This window comes from Elephas maximus, chromosome 1 (assembly GCF_024166365.1).
Source record: "Elephas maximus indicus isolate mEleMax1 chromosome 1, mEleMax1 primary haplotype, whole genome shotgun sequence".
Classification (NCBI taxonomy): domain Eukaryota; kingdom Metazoa; phylum Chordata; class Mammalia; order Proboscidea; family Elephantidae; genus Elephas; species Elephas maximus.
Genome location: NC_064819.1, coordinates 110,937,355 through 110,956,767, shown reverse-complemented (window position 1 = coordinate 110,956,767; position 19,413 = coordinate 110,937,355). Strand labels below are relative to the sequence as shown.

Genomic DNA, 19,413 nt, shown 5'->3' with positions numbered 1-19,413 from the left:
AATTTGAATTCATAGAAACACAAGGAATGAAAGAGGAAAAAATTACAAAAGTCTTTTTGCCCCTGGAACATTTATTTTAATCCTGAATGCCTGGTTCTATTTCTACTTAGAAAATAAGTTCTTTCTCCATGCCCAAATTGACCTTGTGAATAGGTAGCAACCAAATTACTGAGATTTTGAGTTTCCCGTAATTCCCTCTGCACCAGACTAACTCCTCTATTATTTTGTAGCTGTTTGTAAAGATCCAGTGTAAAGAGAATTTTTTCTCTTGCTTATAATGATGACTAAAACTCAAGATGTGAGTTTGAATCCAGGCTTCACTATTTATTAACTGTGTAAGCGAGTGTCTTAACCTGTCTTGGCTTCAGTTTCCTCAGTAGTAAAATAGAGTTGTTGCAGGCAACGAATGAGGTAGTCCATTTAAATCTGTATGTCCAGTACCTGAGCATGGTAAATGTTCAATGTGTGTTACCTTTTTCTTATCACCTGACTTCCTATCACTTGGCTTATTATCACTTTCAAACCATATCTTAGTCTCCTGTTAAAGTGTAAGTGCCTATAGGAAGTTCTTAGCTCAATTTTCTCAATATGAGGTCTGTGATATCTTAGAGTTGACAGCTCTACCCACCTTTAACACGCTTAGGCCTACTAAATGCTGGTATCCACCTCCACCCCTCTTGACAACTCACAGAATCCCGTTCCATTTCCAGACACCACTGAGATTGTAGCTCCCTAGTTGGGGAACCACATTAATATTATACTTTTCAATATTAATCAGGTGGTTCTCAAATGTGATGAAGGAGTGCCTAGTAAGGGGTCAGAGGTGCCAGCACGGGAGCAGAGAAGAGAGCGCTAGAACAGGGGGAGATAGCGCAGAGCTGAGTAAAACCTGCTTCACAATTTTGCACAGTCCCGTCCTCCTTTCCAGACACGCACTTTTTCCCTTCTCTTTGGAAAACAAGGGGAAGGGAAGATTGCCAGTAGATAACTTAAAATACCGTTTAATAGCACATCTGGATGGGAGAAGGGGTGTAGCTTTGGGAAACTTCCTAATGTTTTTCACTATAACTCAGTCCTTCTATTGGGGAACACTTTTGACCAAAAACTAAACCAGCTTTATACCTGCCAGGAATGAGAGTAAGTTAAGAGATACAGTGAGTTCAAATACTGACCAGTGCATAGAGTTCTTTCTTTCCAGTTGCTGTCGAGTTGACCTCAACTCATGGCAACTCCATAAGTGTCAAAGTAGAGTTGTGCTCCATAGGATTTTCAGTGGCTGGTTGTTTTGGAAGTAGATCAGTAGGCCCTTCTTCTGAGATACCTCTGGGTGAACTCAAACCTCCAACCTTCCATTTAGCAGCTGAGTGCTTTAACCATTTATACCAACCAGGAACTCCAAACTCTAATACATAGTAATATAGCTCTCACCCTTAACATGTCTGAATGATATGTTAAGGCAGACTTTGCATAATCACACTGATTTTGTAAAGAGAATTCAAGGAGGAACCATCCCATGGCTCATGAGGCAAAGGTGGCACGGTGGAGAATTTCCAGTAGCACTTGGACCGATAGACACCAACACACTTCTTGGCATATGTACAGGATCCCCATCACCACCTCCTCCATCCGCCAGGCCAGCACAGGGACGTTACCAGCTTCCTCCCGAGAACAGAAAGCAGCCTGTGGGCACCTTCACTCCCTCCTCCAGACTTACAGGAATCAGGCCTTTGTCACCAACCTTTCTCCACCCACTCAGGAAAAGAGGAGACAGATCTTTGGCATCCATTTTGAACAATGGCCAAGCCTAAATCAGTTCCAAAGGCCTAAATGAGAATAGAACTTTTGGCCAGATACTAGAGGATTTTTCATTTGCTTGGGTGGGAATTTTATTTCATGGGTATAGGTGAGAAGCCCTGATCAATGCATTAAGAAAAAAAAATTTTTTTGTTTTGGTGGAAGTACATAAATTGTTTTTTTTGTTTTTTTTTTTTTTGGTTCAAAGAAGATTTCAAGGGATAGTTTTGATTTAAGGTTTAAAGTTTAAAAATAATCTCAGAGCAATAGTTTTGGGAGCTCATCCAGGCTCAGTGGTTCCAGAAAATCTGGATTCTGTGGAGAATTTGGAATTCTGTTCTACTCCCCGCCACCCTTTTTTCTTTTGCTTTTTAAAGAAATTCCTCGATTTATTTATTTTATTTTTGTTGTTGAGAATATATACAACAGAACCATACACCCATTCAACAATTTCTACATGTACAATTCAGTTACACAGTTTACATTCTTCAAGTTATGTAACCTGGCTTTTGGTCCTGGCCTCTTCCCTGCTTTCAGGAAAAAGGACACTTTGAGCACAGACTAGAGAATTGAGTTATGATGGGTAAACCCTCTCCTCAGCCCTTAAAAGAAATGCTGGTCTGTTTGACCCTCTCTTACTGCACTATGGTCAGATCTGTCCCTGTCCTGTGTGTACAAGGCCTATTGGGCTCCTTGTCCCCAACCAAGACCAGTTGGTCCCTGTACAGGGTGGTAGCATTGACGTCAGCCCTCGTGGTGGAGGAATTAGCTGAGGCCCAAAGGGAAAAGAGGCCAAAAAAAGAAAAATTCAATCCAGCAAGACCACAGCTTTTTTTTTTTTATGGGCTCTCAGCAGCTGTTAAGCTTTGCTGGATTTCGAGAGTAAGGAAGTTTCTAAAAATAGAACTGTGCAATGTCAGAGTTAATGGGATCACAGCAATAAAGTATCTCTACTACCAAGAAATCTGACTTTATTAACCTGACGAGAAAGTTGCTCTGTGTCCTGCAGACAGTGTGCTTCTCTACTGGGCCTTCCCCTTCTTGATTGTTAACCCAACACATTTCATTTGAGAGGAAAGGCAAGTATGTCTGAATCAGGGTAAACACAATGAACGAGAGGTATGTTTAAGAGAATGTTCTTTATCCAAGCCAGGGCAAACCAAAGGTTGAATCAAAGGCTAGCATCTTGCCAAGAGATGAAGAAAGGGGCAGGGTGTCTGGTCATTCTGCTGTTATGGGTCTCTGCCATGGCCACCACTGCAACCCAAATTCCTGCAGTCACAATATTCACCCTCCTATCCCAGGCTCTTTTCTATCATTGCCCCCGCTGGAAAATTAGTGACGCCATTCCCCTGTCATCTCCATGCTCCCAGACAGCAGAGTAAGGAAGAGCTGCCGTAGCCATTGGAGTTTCTTCAAGAGGTGCATTTTCTCCAAACATGAGAATTAAAAGAAATCCTATGTACAAAAACAAAAAGCAGCAACCCCATTTAATTACTCGTAAATTATTCTGCTGTCTTTGACTTCACTAAAGGGTGTCTATCATTCAGAATCGCAGTGAATTCCTGAAGGAAAGACAAAATTTTAGAAACCCTGGTTGCAATGGATTCAACTATAGTTTGCTGTCTAATTTTGAGCAACTGGTTGTTCTTTGATAAACATAGATGAGAACCCCAAAGATTAATTAACATTGATGGCCGGGAGTGGCCATAGATCTGATCCAGAATTTCTTGCCTCCTTTCGATGGTGGCCTGGTGGTGCAGTGGTTAAGAGCTATGGCTGCTAATCAAAGGGTCAGCAGTTTGAATCCACCAGGTGCTCCTTGGAAACGCTGTGGGGCAGTTCTACTCTGTCCTCTAGGGTCACTAGGAGTTGGAACCAACTCAACGGCAGTGGTTTTTTTTTTTTTTTCTTTTGACATCCTCAGCCTCCCTCCTTCCCTCTATTATCCTCTACCTTCATGATCACCATTTTTCCAATGCAAAAGTGTGATATAGAATGGAGGAGGGAATGGGGCACATCATATGTATGTTGTTGCCCTTGTTGGGCCTACAGCCTCCTGCTTATCACACAAAGCAAAGTGGTAGTGGCCACCCGACAATGAGACACCAAGAATCACCTGGGGGTACTGAATGAAAATGTAGGTTTCACTAAATCAGAATTTACAGGATGCATCCCTATATTGATAAACTCTTTTTAACAAATTCCCCAGTAAATTGTTACACACACAGATGTTGGAGAACCACAGCTCAGAGATGCCACCAACCAGGTCTGTCAACCCCTGGCCATCTCAGAGAAGGCTGACTTCATTAGGTTCCTTTTCTTAGCAATATCTGCAGTGGTTCTTTAATCTTGGGACTTCTATAAAAATGACAAAATACTTGAGGGAAAACTGAAACCACACAATTAAATGAACTTTATTTAGCAACTGCAAGTATACGTGGTATGATCACTTCAGAGTGGGTTACAGTATGGTTAGGTTAGCGCTATCGATTTTTACTCATCAAGCCGGGAGAGTGTACTTTAGCATGAGTGACTTCAGCAAGTGTCTACTTCCTGGTTCTGGCCCCTATGCCCTGCTTCTGTCACCATCCTTGTCTGCATCCAAACTGGTCCATGTCAGCTCTGTTATATCAGAGATTTAATACTCATTGACAAAATTCCCCAGTCTCTCCACCTACAGTTTCACCAAATCTAGACTTTAAGTCACAGACTCTTCATCAGCCATACTTCTGTGTTTCTGACTAGTTCTATCCCTCTTTGCTATTGCACGTACTGGGAAAAATGCTGACAGTGTAACACTCCTCCATTGTGTGAAATGTTTGCTGCTCTCAACCAGGAATGCCTTTACACAGCAGGATGTCCAGAGGGTTCAGGGAAAGACTTCTGTGAATCTGGGCATGGCTGACTGAGTGTTTAACTCTTTCTCAGCATCACTTAGAAAAGTGTCGATACTTATTGCATTATTAATGTTTCCCCTTCTGAAATGTCAGCACATAGAATTTAAAACTGTACCTTGAAAGGTTGTGCTGTTTTCACTCTTGGTGTTTACCAAAGTGTGCACAGTAGTGCATGATAAGTGCCCTGTGAATGGAACTGACGACACTTGCCCTAGGCATCCAGAACAGGCTCTTTCCACTAAAGACCAAGGATAACAGGAAAGATTCCTATACTGGGTAGTATCTGGCCTTGATCCTAAAAGGGGAAGAGGGGAGGATATACATAACTGTCAGCGAGAGGTGAGATGATTCCATATAAAAGTCGCCGGTTTGGTAGGTATAAAATGTAGCTGTTGTGATTAGGGACTAACAGGTCAACCAGTTTGACTGAAACAAATAGGGAGTTAATGGAAGTAATGTTGAAAATGATTGGTGAGAGATTATACAGCATCTTCTGTGCTAGGCTCAGATATCTGGACTTGATCAAGTAAGACCTGATGAGCCAACGTCTGGGAGACATTGTTTTTAGGAGATTTTTCTGTGTATTCATAATGGGTGGGGAAGAAGGATGTCTCCTTCTCCTGTCCCACCACGTAGAGGTCTCCTATTTCTCTTTTAGACCCAGCTCAACTGTCACCTCTTCTGGGAAGCCTTTTGGAGTGACTTGCTCTCTGTAATTTGGTACCATAGTTTTTGACACATATTGCCACCCTAGTGCTCACCGTGTTATATTACAATACTTTCTGTTTCCATATGCCTCCACTGAACTTTGCTCTTGTGAAAGGCACACATATTTGTATTATGCCTTGTAGCCCTTATGCCTAGCAATGGACCAAACTGTAAGAGGTGCTTAGTAAATACCTATTGAGGTGAAACAAAAACAGATAAGAAGCCAATCAGATGATAGCAGTTTGACTGTAAAATGAGCCAGTCAAGAATGATAGACTCTCGGGAATGGAAGGGGTTTTAATGATCACCTAACCCAGTTATGCACTAGCCACTGCAAATCCCAGATAAACGATGATTCCACCATATTCCGTCCTGGGGCAGCTCTTATTCTAAGAAGTGTACAGCTGAAGGGAACCTTAGATACTACCTTATCCAAAAGATGAAGAGGTGAAATGATTGGTGCAAGATTACTCAGATAATTAGAACCAATGCTGGGAAATAGCACAGAAACTAATAATTGCCAGACATATTTAATCCTCTCCATGGAGTATATGCAGTTTACACTTGAGGATGCTAAGGCATTAAGTGGCTTGTTCAAGGCTGCACAGTTGATAAGTGGTGGAGCTGGCATACAATGACAGATTGTCTCATTCCACTTTCCAATACCCGTGCCATCCCTGGATAAGACCCCAGGTTTTCTGAGACACTCGAAAATGTTCTTCTCACTTCTTTACGCAAACCTCGCCAAAGAATCTATTTTGAAATGCCGCCCGTTTTTCACGCCCATTTCTTTTGCTTTTCAGGAGAAAAGTATGAGCTCCATGCAGGGACTGAGTCCACCCCAAGTGTCGTCGTGCACGTATGTGACAGTGACATAGAGGAAGAAGAGGATCCAAAGACTTCTCCAAAGCCAAAAATCATCCAAACCCGGCGCCCCGGCCTGCCACCCTCCGTGTCCAACTGAGCTCACAGCTCCGCCTCGATGATAATATCCGTCTCCTCTTTATCATGCTTTTTCCCTCTATTGTTTGTTTGTGGAAAAAAAAAAATGCCTTTAAATCCCTGGGTGTCTGGTTGTTTGAGATTCCTTCATTGTAATCAAGCCTCTTGGACAAAAGGGCTAGGAAAAGGTGATAGGTTTCCTGATCATATCATACTCCATCAAGTGTAATTCATTATTTAGAAGGTTCTAGAAAAAAAAGTAGCATTTTCTTATTAAACAGTCAGTACAGCCTGTATCTTCATTCTCTCATGTTGATCCAAGCCAGAGACACCAGTAACAAATAGCACCTGTGTTGTTTGTGAGCTGTTTCAGTCCCAGTCCTGAGGTATGTGCATTGTTTTTTCCTGGCCACTTAAATAGGACCATATGTAAACTTGACTTTGACTGCATGAGATACCCCTATCTGGTCTCACTCAGTCCTCTGCATCCCGACATTCCCAGGACATGCATGATCACCAGCATTTATTTTCATGATTTGAAAACACACTAGAACTCACAGTGTCAGCATCCAGCCATGTCCTCTCTAGATTAGGAAAATGATCAGCATCGTCCAGCTCAACAAGTCTGGGTATATTTACTGTTTTGAGTCAATACTTCATAGCCTGTTAAAATTCCTGGAAGCAAAACTGAGCTGGGCCCCAAAGATATTCCGTGATAGATTTTGAACACCACTTGCATATAGAATTTTCCCAGCCTCATTGGGGAGGCTTGTCCAGGGTGATACAGACCGATTTCAGACGAACCTATTTATTACAAAAGTTTCACAGTGTCTGAACGATTGTTTTTTTTCTCTTTGTATATTTGTATAAATGTTTCGGCTGTGCTTTTGAAATCTGGATGTTTTTTATTTAGCGATTGTTCAGCCATTAGCTGCTTAAGAACCTAATATGTGCGTTACTAGGAATGCATTCGTATACTGATACAGGTAATCTGATAATATTAACACCCTCTTATGGATAATGCTGAATTCTGAAAGGGCACAACATGTCTCACGCCAATATATATCTATATGATTAGCCAGCATCTTTGCTATCAAGAACCCTTTGTTTTAAAATAAAGTGAAAATGCAAGTGTCAGTGGTAGACAATTGGGATGAAGCTCAATCTCCAGAATGCAGCTGAGCAGATTAAAACGGGAAGGATGATTAAATACACGTTTGCTGATCCCTATTCATGCAAATGCCCACGTGCTTAAAAGAGTTGTTTTTGTTACATGTGATTTTTCTATTTCTCTAGCCCAAAGTGCATTACAGAAGATACACGTGTAGAACCGTTACCTTTTGCTGTATGTGCCAGGCCTCATCTCTTCCTCTACATTAATGAATTCATTTAGGTGTAAATGCGAATTGTGGTGGAGTGGGGAAATACTTTCATTACCCAAGCCTCAGAAAAACACGCAAGAACAGTAACGCAGCCAGCTGATGGATGGATTGTTGTGGTTTTTGACTAGAGTGTATTTTAGTCTCATCAGAAACTTCATAGACTGATCACGCAGAAATTCAAGTCCGTTCTACTGTGAATATAGCAATATAGTACTGGACGCAGTACAGGAGAAACTGAGGAGAGCATTGCTAGTGAAATCTTGAGTTCCCATAAGAAAAATGAAGGCTCCTTTAAAAAAATAATAAAATCTGAGGAGTGTACAATAAGCAAATGCTTTGGCTTTCCTTTGCTGTGGAGGTTTTTTTGTTGTTTTTCCTTGACCAATGACAGACTGAAGAGTTAATAGTGGAGAAATGATGCCCTCTAGTGGAAGAAACATTGCCCTCACCTATTCAGATGACCAGAGAACTTTGACAACAGTCAGCTAGCTGTGTTTCTTAGTCGTCTGCAGATCATTTGACTTCATAAGCTACCCAGAGTTTTCAGAATGTGGGTTCTAAAGAAAGCTGGGTGAGAGAAAATGTTTGGAAATGATTTTTAATTTTTTTTAAACACATCAGACATTGGCAAGCAAATGTAGTAAAAGTTGAAATGACCATTTTGTACCGTCGTAAAATGAAATCAGTGGAGTGTATAATCTGTGTGCTTCATTTTAGCGAAATCTGTTGCAAAATGACAATGTTAGTCTGTCTCAGATCAAGTAATTCTTTCATTAGATTGGGCTTGGGGAAGGTGAGAAGGGGAACTTTTGCCAGGAGAGCGGCAAGAAATGAGAAGGACTCTCTAAAGTGTTTTCAGTGGTAACTCAGCACTGTGAAAGTCAGAATTGCCTCAGCATTTCCATGATGCACATTATGCAAACCTCTTTAGCACTATTTTAAGTAAGAAATGTTTAAAAATGGAGGAGGAGATTTCCACCAACTGAATCATTTGTGCACGTGTATAGCTCAAAGAGCTTAGACTTCAAATATACCTGGTGAATGACTCTGTCCATGTGGTGTGATTTCTGTGTTGTCTTCCTGAATTCAGTATTTTTGAGGGGTTCTTGTGGGGAGTACAATTCAGCATACCATCTTCCTAAGACACATTACCAACGTATGGGATGAACCGATCTGGGATCTTCCTGAAATGGGCATTGGGGGAACCTATGTGGCAGCCACCTCATGAGGAAAAAGAATTTTTAGCAAGGCCTAGAGGGATAGGTTGGGCTTGGATGAGGGGAGCTGGGAGAGCTGTCTGTTTTGTGACCATGCTTCAAACATCAGGGTCCTGAAAGCCATTTCAGCCCTACTAAGACACAATTTTAACATCACCCCCACTCTATTCTTTGGTTAAAAACACTGTAAGGGATCTGAGGTCTCCAAAAATCACTCTTAAAAGATTGATAAATTGGATTTCATCAAAACTGAGACCTTCTATTCATCAAATGGCACCATTCAGAGAGGGAAGAGGCAAGGCTCAGATGGAAGAGGGCATTCGCAGTGCATATAGCTGTTACCAGCCAATTGCCACTGAGTTGACTCCAACTCATGGCAACCCCATGTGTGTCAGAGTAGAACTGTGTTCCACTGGGTTCTCAATGGCCGATTTTTCAGAAGTAGATTCCCAGCCCTTTCTTCCAAGGTGCTTCTGGGTAGGCTCTAACCTCCAACCTTTGATTTAGCAGCCAAGCTTGTTAACCATTTGCTCCACCCAGGGACTCCTATAGCTGTCAAGTAACTCATATCCAAAATGTAAAAACACCTACCAATCAATTAAAAAAAAGGTAGACAATCCATTTTTTAATATTTTTAATGAACAAAATAGCTAAACCACACTTAACACACAGAGGCAAGTCACACACACACAAGGATATCCAAATGGCCCATAAACATTAAAAAAGCACTCAACATCATTTGTCATCAGGGAAAGGCAAACTAAAACCTCAAAGAGATATACCACACACCCATCATATAGCTAAAATTAAGTCTGGGGGAATATTACGTGCTGGTGAAGATAGGGGACAAGTAAAACTCATACATTGCTGGCAGTAGTGTAAACTGGTATAGGCACTTCAGAACACTTCGGCAGTGTCTACTAAAGCTAAACATAGGCCTATCCAGGAGCAATTCCACTCCAGGGCATGCAACCAGCAAAGATGAGTGTCCACGTCTACCAAAATACATATACAATACTCGCAATAGCCAAATGTCCAAATATAACCCAAATGTCCTTCAACTGTAGGATGGATAAACTATATTTACTCAAAGGATATTGTAATAAGACAGATTACCGATACATATCACAACACGAATGGGTCTCAAAACCATACTTGAGGGCCAAAAAAAAAGCCAGACGTAAAAGAATACATACAGTATGACTCTATTTATGAAGTTAAGAAACAGTCAAAACTGATCCGCATTGATAGAAATTACAGTGGGCTTTACCTTTTGGGGGCAATCAACTAAGAGGAGATACAAAAGAACCTCCAGGGGTACTGGAACCATTCGGCATCTCGATCTGCATCTCCCATCTACATTTTACATACGTAAGAGTTATTCAAAATTTGTGCAGTATATTGTATGTAAGTTACACCTCAACTGAAACAAAACCACTATGAGAATAGGGAGGAAGGGGCAATTAGTTTGCTGAAGAAGAGGATTTTGAAAGTCTACGTTATTAAACACACACTTCATCTCTCTTATGTCTGTGAGACATTTCCATATATACAAAGCCTTTATTTAAAAACCTGTAAATAAATATTGTTTAAAGAGAATCATGGGTTGGCCACTCAAGCATTAAGTGAAGTACTATTCATTCAGTTAAATATCAGGAATCAAAGAGGCCCACCAAAGACTCAGGGACAAAACTAGCCTATGGGACTAACAGTCTGCAAGAGCATATCCTCATCTACCCTGAGACCAGAAGAACTAGATGGTGCCCGGCTACCACTAACGACCGTTCTGATCAGGCCCACAATAGATGGATCATGATAGGGAGAAAAGTGTGCAACAGAAGTCGAATTCTTAAAATGTCCAGACTTACTGAATTGGTTGAGACTAAAGAACTCCCCAAGACTATCTCCCTGAGATACTCCATAAACCTTGAACCAAAACTACCCCCTGAGGACACCTTTTAGCTTAATAACAAATTGGTTCATAAAATAAGGAATATTACTAAGGAGTAGTGCACACCTTTAAAAAATCACCTATATGAGACCAAATGGTCAACAATTACTTGAAAGCAAAGAAGAAAGGGTAAGGGGACAGGGAAAGCAGATTACTGGAAGTGAAACACCCAGAAGGGAATTCATGAGGATGTTAAAACACTGTGAAAAATGAAACCAGTGTCTGAACAATATGTGTTCCAAAAAACCAAACCTGTTGCTGTCGAGTCGATTCCAACTCATAGCAATCCCAAAGGACAGAGTAGACCTGCCCCACAGGGCGTCCAAGGAGCGCCTAGTGGATTTGAACTGTCGACTTTCTGGTTAGTAGCCATAGCTCTTAATCACTCTGTGTAGTAATTGTTAAATGGAAATCTAACCTGCTGTGTAAGCTTTCAGTGAAAACACAACAAAATATTATTAAAAGAAGAAGAAAGGAGCTGTGGTGGCACAACAGTTAAGTTGCTAAGCAAAAGATTGGCAGTTCGAACCCACCCAGCGGTTCCACAAGAAAAAGACCCAGGGGTCCTCTTCCATAAGGATTACAGCCTAGAAAACCCTATAGTTAAGTTTTACTCTGTCTCGTGGGGTTGCTATGAGTTAGAATCGACTCAACGGCATCCAACAACAACTGTGTACCTGACACTGGGTTTTCAGTGATAAACAAGGTAGGTATTCTCCCTGCCCGTCCGAGGAGTAGAGTCTAGTGTATGGCAGAGACAATAAACATGTAAACAAGCAAACGAATAATTACAAATTCTGATAGGTGAGTACAGTAAAGAAAACCCAGAAGGTCTGAGGACAGAGAATCAACACGGAGGATCATGGTCAGGAAAGGCATCTCTGAAGAGGTGACATTTAAGCTGAACTGAAGAATGAACCAGCCATGGATGTGCTGGGAGAAGAACATTCCAGGTAGCAAGGGTGAAGGCCATGGATTTGGAAAGGTCTCTTCTTGTTGGAGGAAGTGGAAAGACGTTGTCAGTGTGGCTGAAGCACAGGGAATGAAGGAGAACGTGGTACCAAATGAGACTGGAATAGCAGGCAGAGCCAGGTTCTATAGGGTCTCGTGGGGGGTGGGCAGCTGCTATTGAGTGAGTTCCAACTCATGGTGTCCACACTATGTGTCAGAGGGGAACTGTGCTCCACAGGGTTTTCAATGGCTGATTTTTCAGAAGCAGATCACCAGGCCTTTCTTCCAAGGTGTCTCCAACCTTTGGGTTAGCAGCCAAGGCAGTAACCATTCGCATCACCCAGGGACTCCATGGGCCAGGGGAAACCAAAAACGCCAAGCCCTTTGCTATCAAGTCTATTCCGACTTGTAGTGAACCTATAGAACAGAGTAGAACTACCCTGTAGAGTTTCTAAGGAGCGCATGGTGGATTTGAACTGCTGACCTTCTGGTTAGCAGCTGTAGCACTTAACCAGTTTGGAATTCATTTTAAGAACAGTGAGAAGGGTTTTCAGAAGGGGCATTATATGACTTGATTCACCTCGTGAAAAGCCTGCTATAATCGAAATTTCCTGATGCAAAGGCACAGTCCTAAACATCAAAACACTCCAGTGTCGGGGATGTGAGCCCTTCTGCCCAGCTTAGGCTTGAAGACAGAGTTCAATAACGTGGTGTTAATCACTGCGATCTTATCTACCAAATGAATTCTCAGCAACCATCAATACACAGTGTCTGGTCTTGGTTCTATAAGAGTATTTTTCTTTTCTTCCCCTTCCCCTCTCCAAGTCATTTAGAAAGCCTTGGCGCAGAAAAGGGAGCACAGAGCAGGTGATAAAGAATGATAAGTCAGGGATTCAGGAAAACATTCATTTTGCTGCTGGTACAGAGTGTCCCTGCCAGAAGCTGCCCTGTAGAGCGTCACTGAGCACTTGGCAGGCTCTCCCCTTAAATTTATGCAATCTGAGAAAGGGAAAATTTCAACCAAGAAGTTTTCTGTCAAATTCATTCATCTGTTCCTTTCAAAGATAGTCCAGAGAAGTGTTACTGGAGTTGATTCTGGGGCTTTTTATGTCTCTAAAAAGAACTGACTGGACAGCACAAAACAACAAAAGGAAGCCATATCCAAGGTTACTTGCACGCACACACATGCACTTGATATAGGAGGAAATAGGAAAACTAGAATAGGCTGAAATGATTAAAATACCTTGTGCTGAAATTTTCATATACAAGACCTCTCCGGCGCTTTTGCATTATCTTCCGTTCTCACCCCGTAACTGAGCTTGAAAACTTTTAAGGCTGAGCACAACTGTGGGCTACCTTGACTAGTTGCAATCTTTAGTAAAGACCTATTGTTCTCTTTGGGATTTCCTGTGGGTCATTTTATCTTCCCCCCACCCCCCATCATACTTCTTTATGTTATTTACTTAAAATATACAAAATAAAATACAACTTTTTAGAAAGTAATTAAATATAATATTTCTTCAAAACCTCCAGTTAACAAACATCAGATTTTTACCTGAGAAACTTGAACTTGGTTCCGTGAACACAACTTTTGTGTGTCAGATATTTTATGCTTAAAGTGGCTACACCCAGTTCCTTTTCAAACCTTTTTTTCTTTTTTCCTGTGGTAAATATATATGTAACAAAACATTTGACATCTCAACAGTCTTCACATTTACAGTTCAATGACATTAATTATGTTCCTCATGTTCCCAAATTACACCATCATCCATAACAGAAGTTCAGGCTCAACAGGTCAACTGAGTGACCCACCTCTAAGCAGTGAGTCTTCCTCTGCCCCTCTCTCCTGTGCCCAAGGTTTATATTTGTCTCCACAATGTAGCCAAGTTAATCACCCTGACAGCCCATTGTAGTAGATGCTGTGGTACCACTCCCAGATCCTCCCTTCAGAATAGAGGCACTCGTGCCCCCGATGCTGACAATGTTGAAACTCACGACTTTCAACCTTGTGATCCATCATTGTCCTCACCTCAGCTGGAGAGAGATCTTTCCCACCTAAGGTGACCCCAGGGAGAGCCTACATCCAGTGACTACTTAAGTAGATGTAGGAAGAGCCAGCCCTGGGAAAACTCTGAAGGGCCACCCCAGCTCCAGAGGTACCTGTGGGATAGGCTAAGGCATCTGTTAGACTGCATCTCAGTTCAACTCCTCCCTCTGCCTAAACCTACTGCTTTTACTCCCCCACCTAGCGGCTCCCCAAGAAACTTCCTGCACGCACGTCTTAGGATCTGTATCACACAAACATTGCCCTGACACTGTGTCCTCTATAGCCCTCTCTCTACCATTTGGAGATCTCTGGAATTTTCCATCAAGTCCCACTGCCTTTCCATTCCTAATATGGAGCAGTTATAGTAGGACTTAGTAGATTTTCCAAAAGCAACATAGCAAAGTGCCATTCCACACTCTCCTCATGTTGTACAGATGGGTTCAGGTGGGGTGGGGTGGGACAGAAGTGCTGGTAACTTGGCACCAAGTCCTGCAGTCACCTATGAAGCATGAAGAGTGCAGTAGAAGCTTATTCAGCTGTGGTCAAAGCCCTCATGGAAAACATAGAGGGGCCTGTGTCAGAGAAGGCAGGACCTGATTCCTGGGCTGTGTGCCCCTCTCAGCCCACCTCACAAGATGTCTCTATCTTTGTGTAAGATCTGTCAACCTTGTGTTGAGAGAGAGACAGGAGCATAATCTTGTGTAGGGTAACATGACTTTGTTGCTGTCAGCTGCAGTCGAGTTGGCCCCCGACTCATGACGCCCCCAGGTTCAACAGAAGGAAACACTACTGGACCCTGTGCCATTGCCATGATGGGTTGCAGATCAGACTTCTGTGACCCATTGAGTTTTCACTGGCTGATTTTTGGAAGCAGATTGCCAGGTCTTACTTCCTAGTCTGTCTTATTTTGGAAGATCCACTGAAACCTGTTCAGCATCATAGCAACACACAAGCTTCCACTAAGGGACAGGTGGTATCTGAGCATGAGTTGCACTGGCCTGGAATCGAACCCAGGTCTCCAGCACGGAAGACGAAGATTCTACCACTGAACCATCACAATCCCCTATGTGGAATTAGACAAGTTATTAAAGTCCCTCCAGCTCAGTTTGCTCTCCTGTTAAATGAGTATAAAAACCCACCCTGCAGTTTTGTCATGAGCACTAACTGAGGTAATACTAATAACAGTACTAATTATTACTGGAGGACAGTTTAGAGACCAAATTCACAAATTTTTTCGGCAAAACTCCTGGGTTTAAATCCCAGCTCTGCAACTTAATGAATTTCTGGCCTTGAGCAAGTTTCTCAACCTCTCTAAGTCTTGGTTTTGCGTATCTACCAAATGGGATTCATAATAGTACCTCATAGAGTTAAAAAAAAAAAAAAACCTGTTGCCATCAAGTCAGTTCCAACTCATAGTGACCCTATAGGACAGGTTAGAACCTCCCCATAGAATTTCCAAGGACTGCCTGGTGGATTCAAACTGCCAACCTCTTGGTTAGCAGCTGTAGCTCTTAAACACTAAGCCATGAAAAACAGCCATGAGAGTGAGTAAATTAGAAAATACACCAAGAACTGGGCACATAGAAGTCCTCAACGAATGTTCTTTATGAAGCAGGCCCTATGTGGAGCATTTGGCATTCATACTCTCAATCATTACTGCGCTTTGATTGCTGCCATTTTTCATAAATAATGTTGTTGTTGTTAGTTGCTGTCAAGTCAGCTCTGACTCATGGCAACCCCATGTACAGTAAAACAAAATGTTGCCTGGTCCTGCACCATCTTCATGATCATTGGTATACTTGAGTCCATTGTTGTGGCCACTGTGTACTTTGAGTGTCTTCCAATCCAGGGGGCTCATCTTCCAGCCCTATATAAGGCAATATGCTGTTGTGATTCATAGGGTTTTTATTGACTACTTTTCAGAAGTAGATCACCATGCTTTTCTTCCTGGTCTGTCTTAGTCTGGAAGCTCTGCTGAAAACTGTCCACCATGGGTAATCTTGCTGGTATTTGAAATATTGGTAGCATAGCTTCCAGCATCACAGCAACATGCAAGCCAGCACAATACAGCAAGACAGATGGGTGGTGCTCTTAAATAATAAAAAAAAAAAAAATTTTTTTCTTAAAAAAAAAAAATAATAATAGTCATCATTTATTGAGAGCTTACTCTGTCAGGTACTCTTTTAAGTTCTTTTTATTCCTATTTTATTTTTGCAGTGACTTTATGATGAAGGCACTAATGTCCCCATCTTACATGTGAGGCAATGAAGCTCAGAAGAGTTAAGTCCTTGGTACTCAAAGTGTGTTCCACGCATTACCAGCACCAGCATCAGCATCCCCTGAGGCCTGGTTAGAGAGGCAGAATGTCAGGCCCCACCCTGGCCTACTGAATCAGAATCTGCATTTTTAACAATGCCCCTCCCAGCCCCCAATGATTCCTATGCATTATATCCCTTTCTTTGGTGACCCATGGATTTAAGGTATCCCAATCACTTTTTTTCCGACTCTTTGGTTTTTTGGTTAATCACTTTTTGTGCCTCTGGAGTTCTTTGGGAGTATACTTTTCCCACTGAAAGTATTTGCTGCCCTCCAGTGGGGACTTAAAATAACGGTAAAAGGCAAAAGAAAGTTAAAAGCTGAAGCAAAATACCTGGGGTATGAAGCTTTCAAGGAAGGTAGTACAACCAGGAAGTGTGATTGGGTAAAAATTTTCTTTTAGCTTTTGTACCCCTAGATAAGCCTTGTAAGCATATTCATGGTTTACTGTGTGATAGGGAGCCCTGATGGGCTTGGTTTTGGGCTTTTTGTGTAATATTTGGAAAACCAGTGGTTCCCCCTGAAACCTAGTGGGAGGTGCATTACCATATTTTCAACAACCAAGGTTCATTGGGACAAACGGTCACCCATCAATCAGCAGGCTTGAGAGTGCCAAGTGTTCAGTGGTAACCACGTAGCCCCAGATAACATTTTTCAAAATCTATATTACTAACCAAAAATTTAAACACACCCCATGACTCAGCACACTTCCTTTAATGAAAACACATGGTATCAAAAGATAATACAAAGCAGAAAATAAAAGGATCATCAAAGGGTTAAAGTTTGAGAAGGTTAAGGTCAAGGGCCAAATCATACCCCTAGTAGAGCTAGGATTACAGAGCACATATTTTTAACTTCTGCTATGCATACAATAGAAGCCCTGGTGGCGCAATGGTTAAGCACTTAGCTGCTAACTGAAAGATTAGCAATTTGAACCCACCCAGTGACTCTGTAGAAAAAAGACTTGGTGATCCACTCCCGTAAAGATTACAGCCTAGGAAACCCTATGCGGCAGTTCTACTCTGTAATAAAGAATTGCGATGAGTCGGAATTGATTAGACAGCACACGACAACAACACGTAAATAGTGCCCATCAAAGAAAATTCTCAGAGTATATTATTTCACTTCCCCAGTAATTACTAATTTGACAGAAAAGAATTTCAAATTCTCATGGACTCCAGTCTTTCTGGAGCCATGCAGCCTGGATGAACCCCTGAAACTATTGCCCTAAGATCATCTTTAAACTTTAAACCAAAAATATTCCCTGAAGACTTCTTAAACACCAACAATAGTCTTGCTGAACTAGTAAAAAATGCCTTCCTTGAGCATTACACTCTTTTAGGAACTATCTATATGGGATCAAAGTGACATCAGCAACTCAAAAGATTAGGTAAGAACCTAGGGGGCACTGAGTTTATGTTAACGGAGGAGGAACAACTCAGGAAAGGAGGGTGAGAATGTTTGCACGACTCAAAGAATGCAATCAATGTCACTGAATTGTACATGTAGAACTGGTTGAGTTGGTGTATGTTTTGCTGTGTATATTCTCAACAACAAAATTTTAAAAAAAGAAGAAAATGACCAGCTAAAAAGTAAAGATAATGTAATAAGCATAAATGTAAAGTCCTATATTTAATTACTAAAAAAAAGTACAAGTATAGGGAGGAAGAGATCGATGTTGGGAAGAGATAATATAATAAGCTTTTGAGGGCCTTTGATAATCAGAAGCTCAATATGAATCAACGTGGGGGGAGAGAAACTGTGCTATTGATAAGCCTTTTTGTTTAAGGTGGTGGATGGACACACTTTCTTACTGCTCATCGGATCTCCAGAAATCCCTTAGAAATTACGGAAAGTCATTAAAAGAAAATACTGATGATACCCAACAAAGGGTATCATCAGCTGTCCAGAAAATCTGAGCCACTTGTGGAACACAGAAAGCAGCTTAACAGGGAATCTAGAACTGATAAAGCCACAACAGAAAACATGTGCAGGTAAACGCTGCAGCAGGTCTAAGAGCCCATCCTTCCCGCTGAGTCTGGGAGAAACTTTGAGCTCAGAGTCAACAAATACAAAGGAGTGAGCAGGAAATTAAAGAAGTACATTTGGAAGAGTTGAGTCAATTGAGGCCCTCCCTACAACTACTGCTTTCTGCAGCTGTAGGATGACCCCAAGGCCAAATCCCCAAGACTTGTTTGGTAAGCAAAATGAAAAATATGCCTGGTGAGGATTGCTAATGGGGTCTTGGTGCTCTTCAAAACCTCAAAAACTTCTCCTTATCTTCACTGAACACATAAACCAAAAAAACTCATTGCCGTCGAGTCTACTCTGACTCATAGCGACCCTATAGGACAGGGTAGAACTGCCCCACAGCATTTCCAAGGAGCGCCTGGTGGATTCAAACTTACCCTTTGGTTAGCAGCCATAGCACTTAACCACTACACTACCAGGATTTCCCACTGAACGCATGGATGAGGATAAAGGCTGACTGTCTAGTTTCAACATAGCATATGTTCCAGTAGGTTCACTGAAAACAGGAGCTTGAGAGGTAAATTTTTTAAGACCTTGCAAGTCCGGAAATGTCTTTATTGTACCTTCACACTGGATAGTTCAGTTTGGTAAATTTCTTCAGAATTTTGAAGGTATCCCTCTATTACTTTCCAGCTTTTTGTGTTGTTATTTAGAAGCCTATGTGGTTCTGGCACTGGGCTGCTAACTGAAAGGTTGATGTTTGGAACCCACCCAGTGGCTCTTTGGGAGAAAGACCTGGCGATCTGCTTCCATAAAGACAGCCTAGAAAATCCTATGGGACAGCTCTACTCTGTTACAGGGGGTTGCTATGAGTCAAAATCAACTCAAGGGCACCTGACAACAACAACAACATGTTCTAATTCCTGAATTTTTTACATAACCTGTATTTCCCCATATGAAGCTTTTAGGTCTGCTTTTGTCCCTATTGTTCTGAAATTTCATGTACTGGATTCTTTGTAGGTCCTTATTGTTCTGAAATTTCATGTACTGGGTTCTTTGTAGGTCCTTTCAATCTGAAAACTCACACACTTCAATTATAGAAAGTTTTCTTGAAATAATTATTGAAAATGACTTTCAAAATGCTTCTAATGCTTACCTGAGCTACTTATATCAATTCTTAGACAACTTTGCCATGAAGAGATCTCTACCTTTTTTCCAGTAGGTATCCTTTCTG

At 41.6% G+C, this 19,413-nt stretch overlaps 1 protein-coding gene across 3 annotated transcripts in view; it reads left to right on the top strand.

Annotated features, from left to right (window-relative positions):
- The window catches only part of RCAN2 (regulator of calcineurin 2), a 355,550-nt gene extending 346,778 nt beyond the window's left edge, over positions 1–8,772 (top strand). For all 3 annotated transcript variants that reach the window (XM_049893548.1, XM_049893553.1, XM_049893557.1), the window contains one exon: positions 6,206–8,772. In XM_049893548.1, coding sequence (XP_049749505.1) covers positions 6,206–6,366 — 161 coding nt within the window. In that variant the 3' untranslated portion in view covers positions 6,367–8,772. The remainder of the gene's footprint in view (positions 1–6,205) is intronic.
- The last annotated feature ends 10,641 nt before the right edge of the window (positions 8,773–19,413 follow it).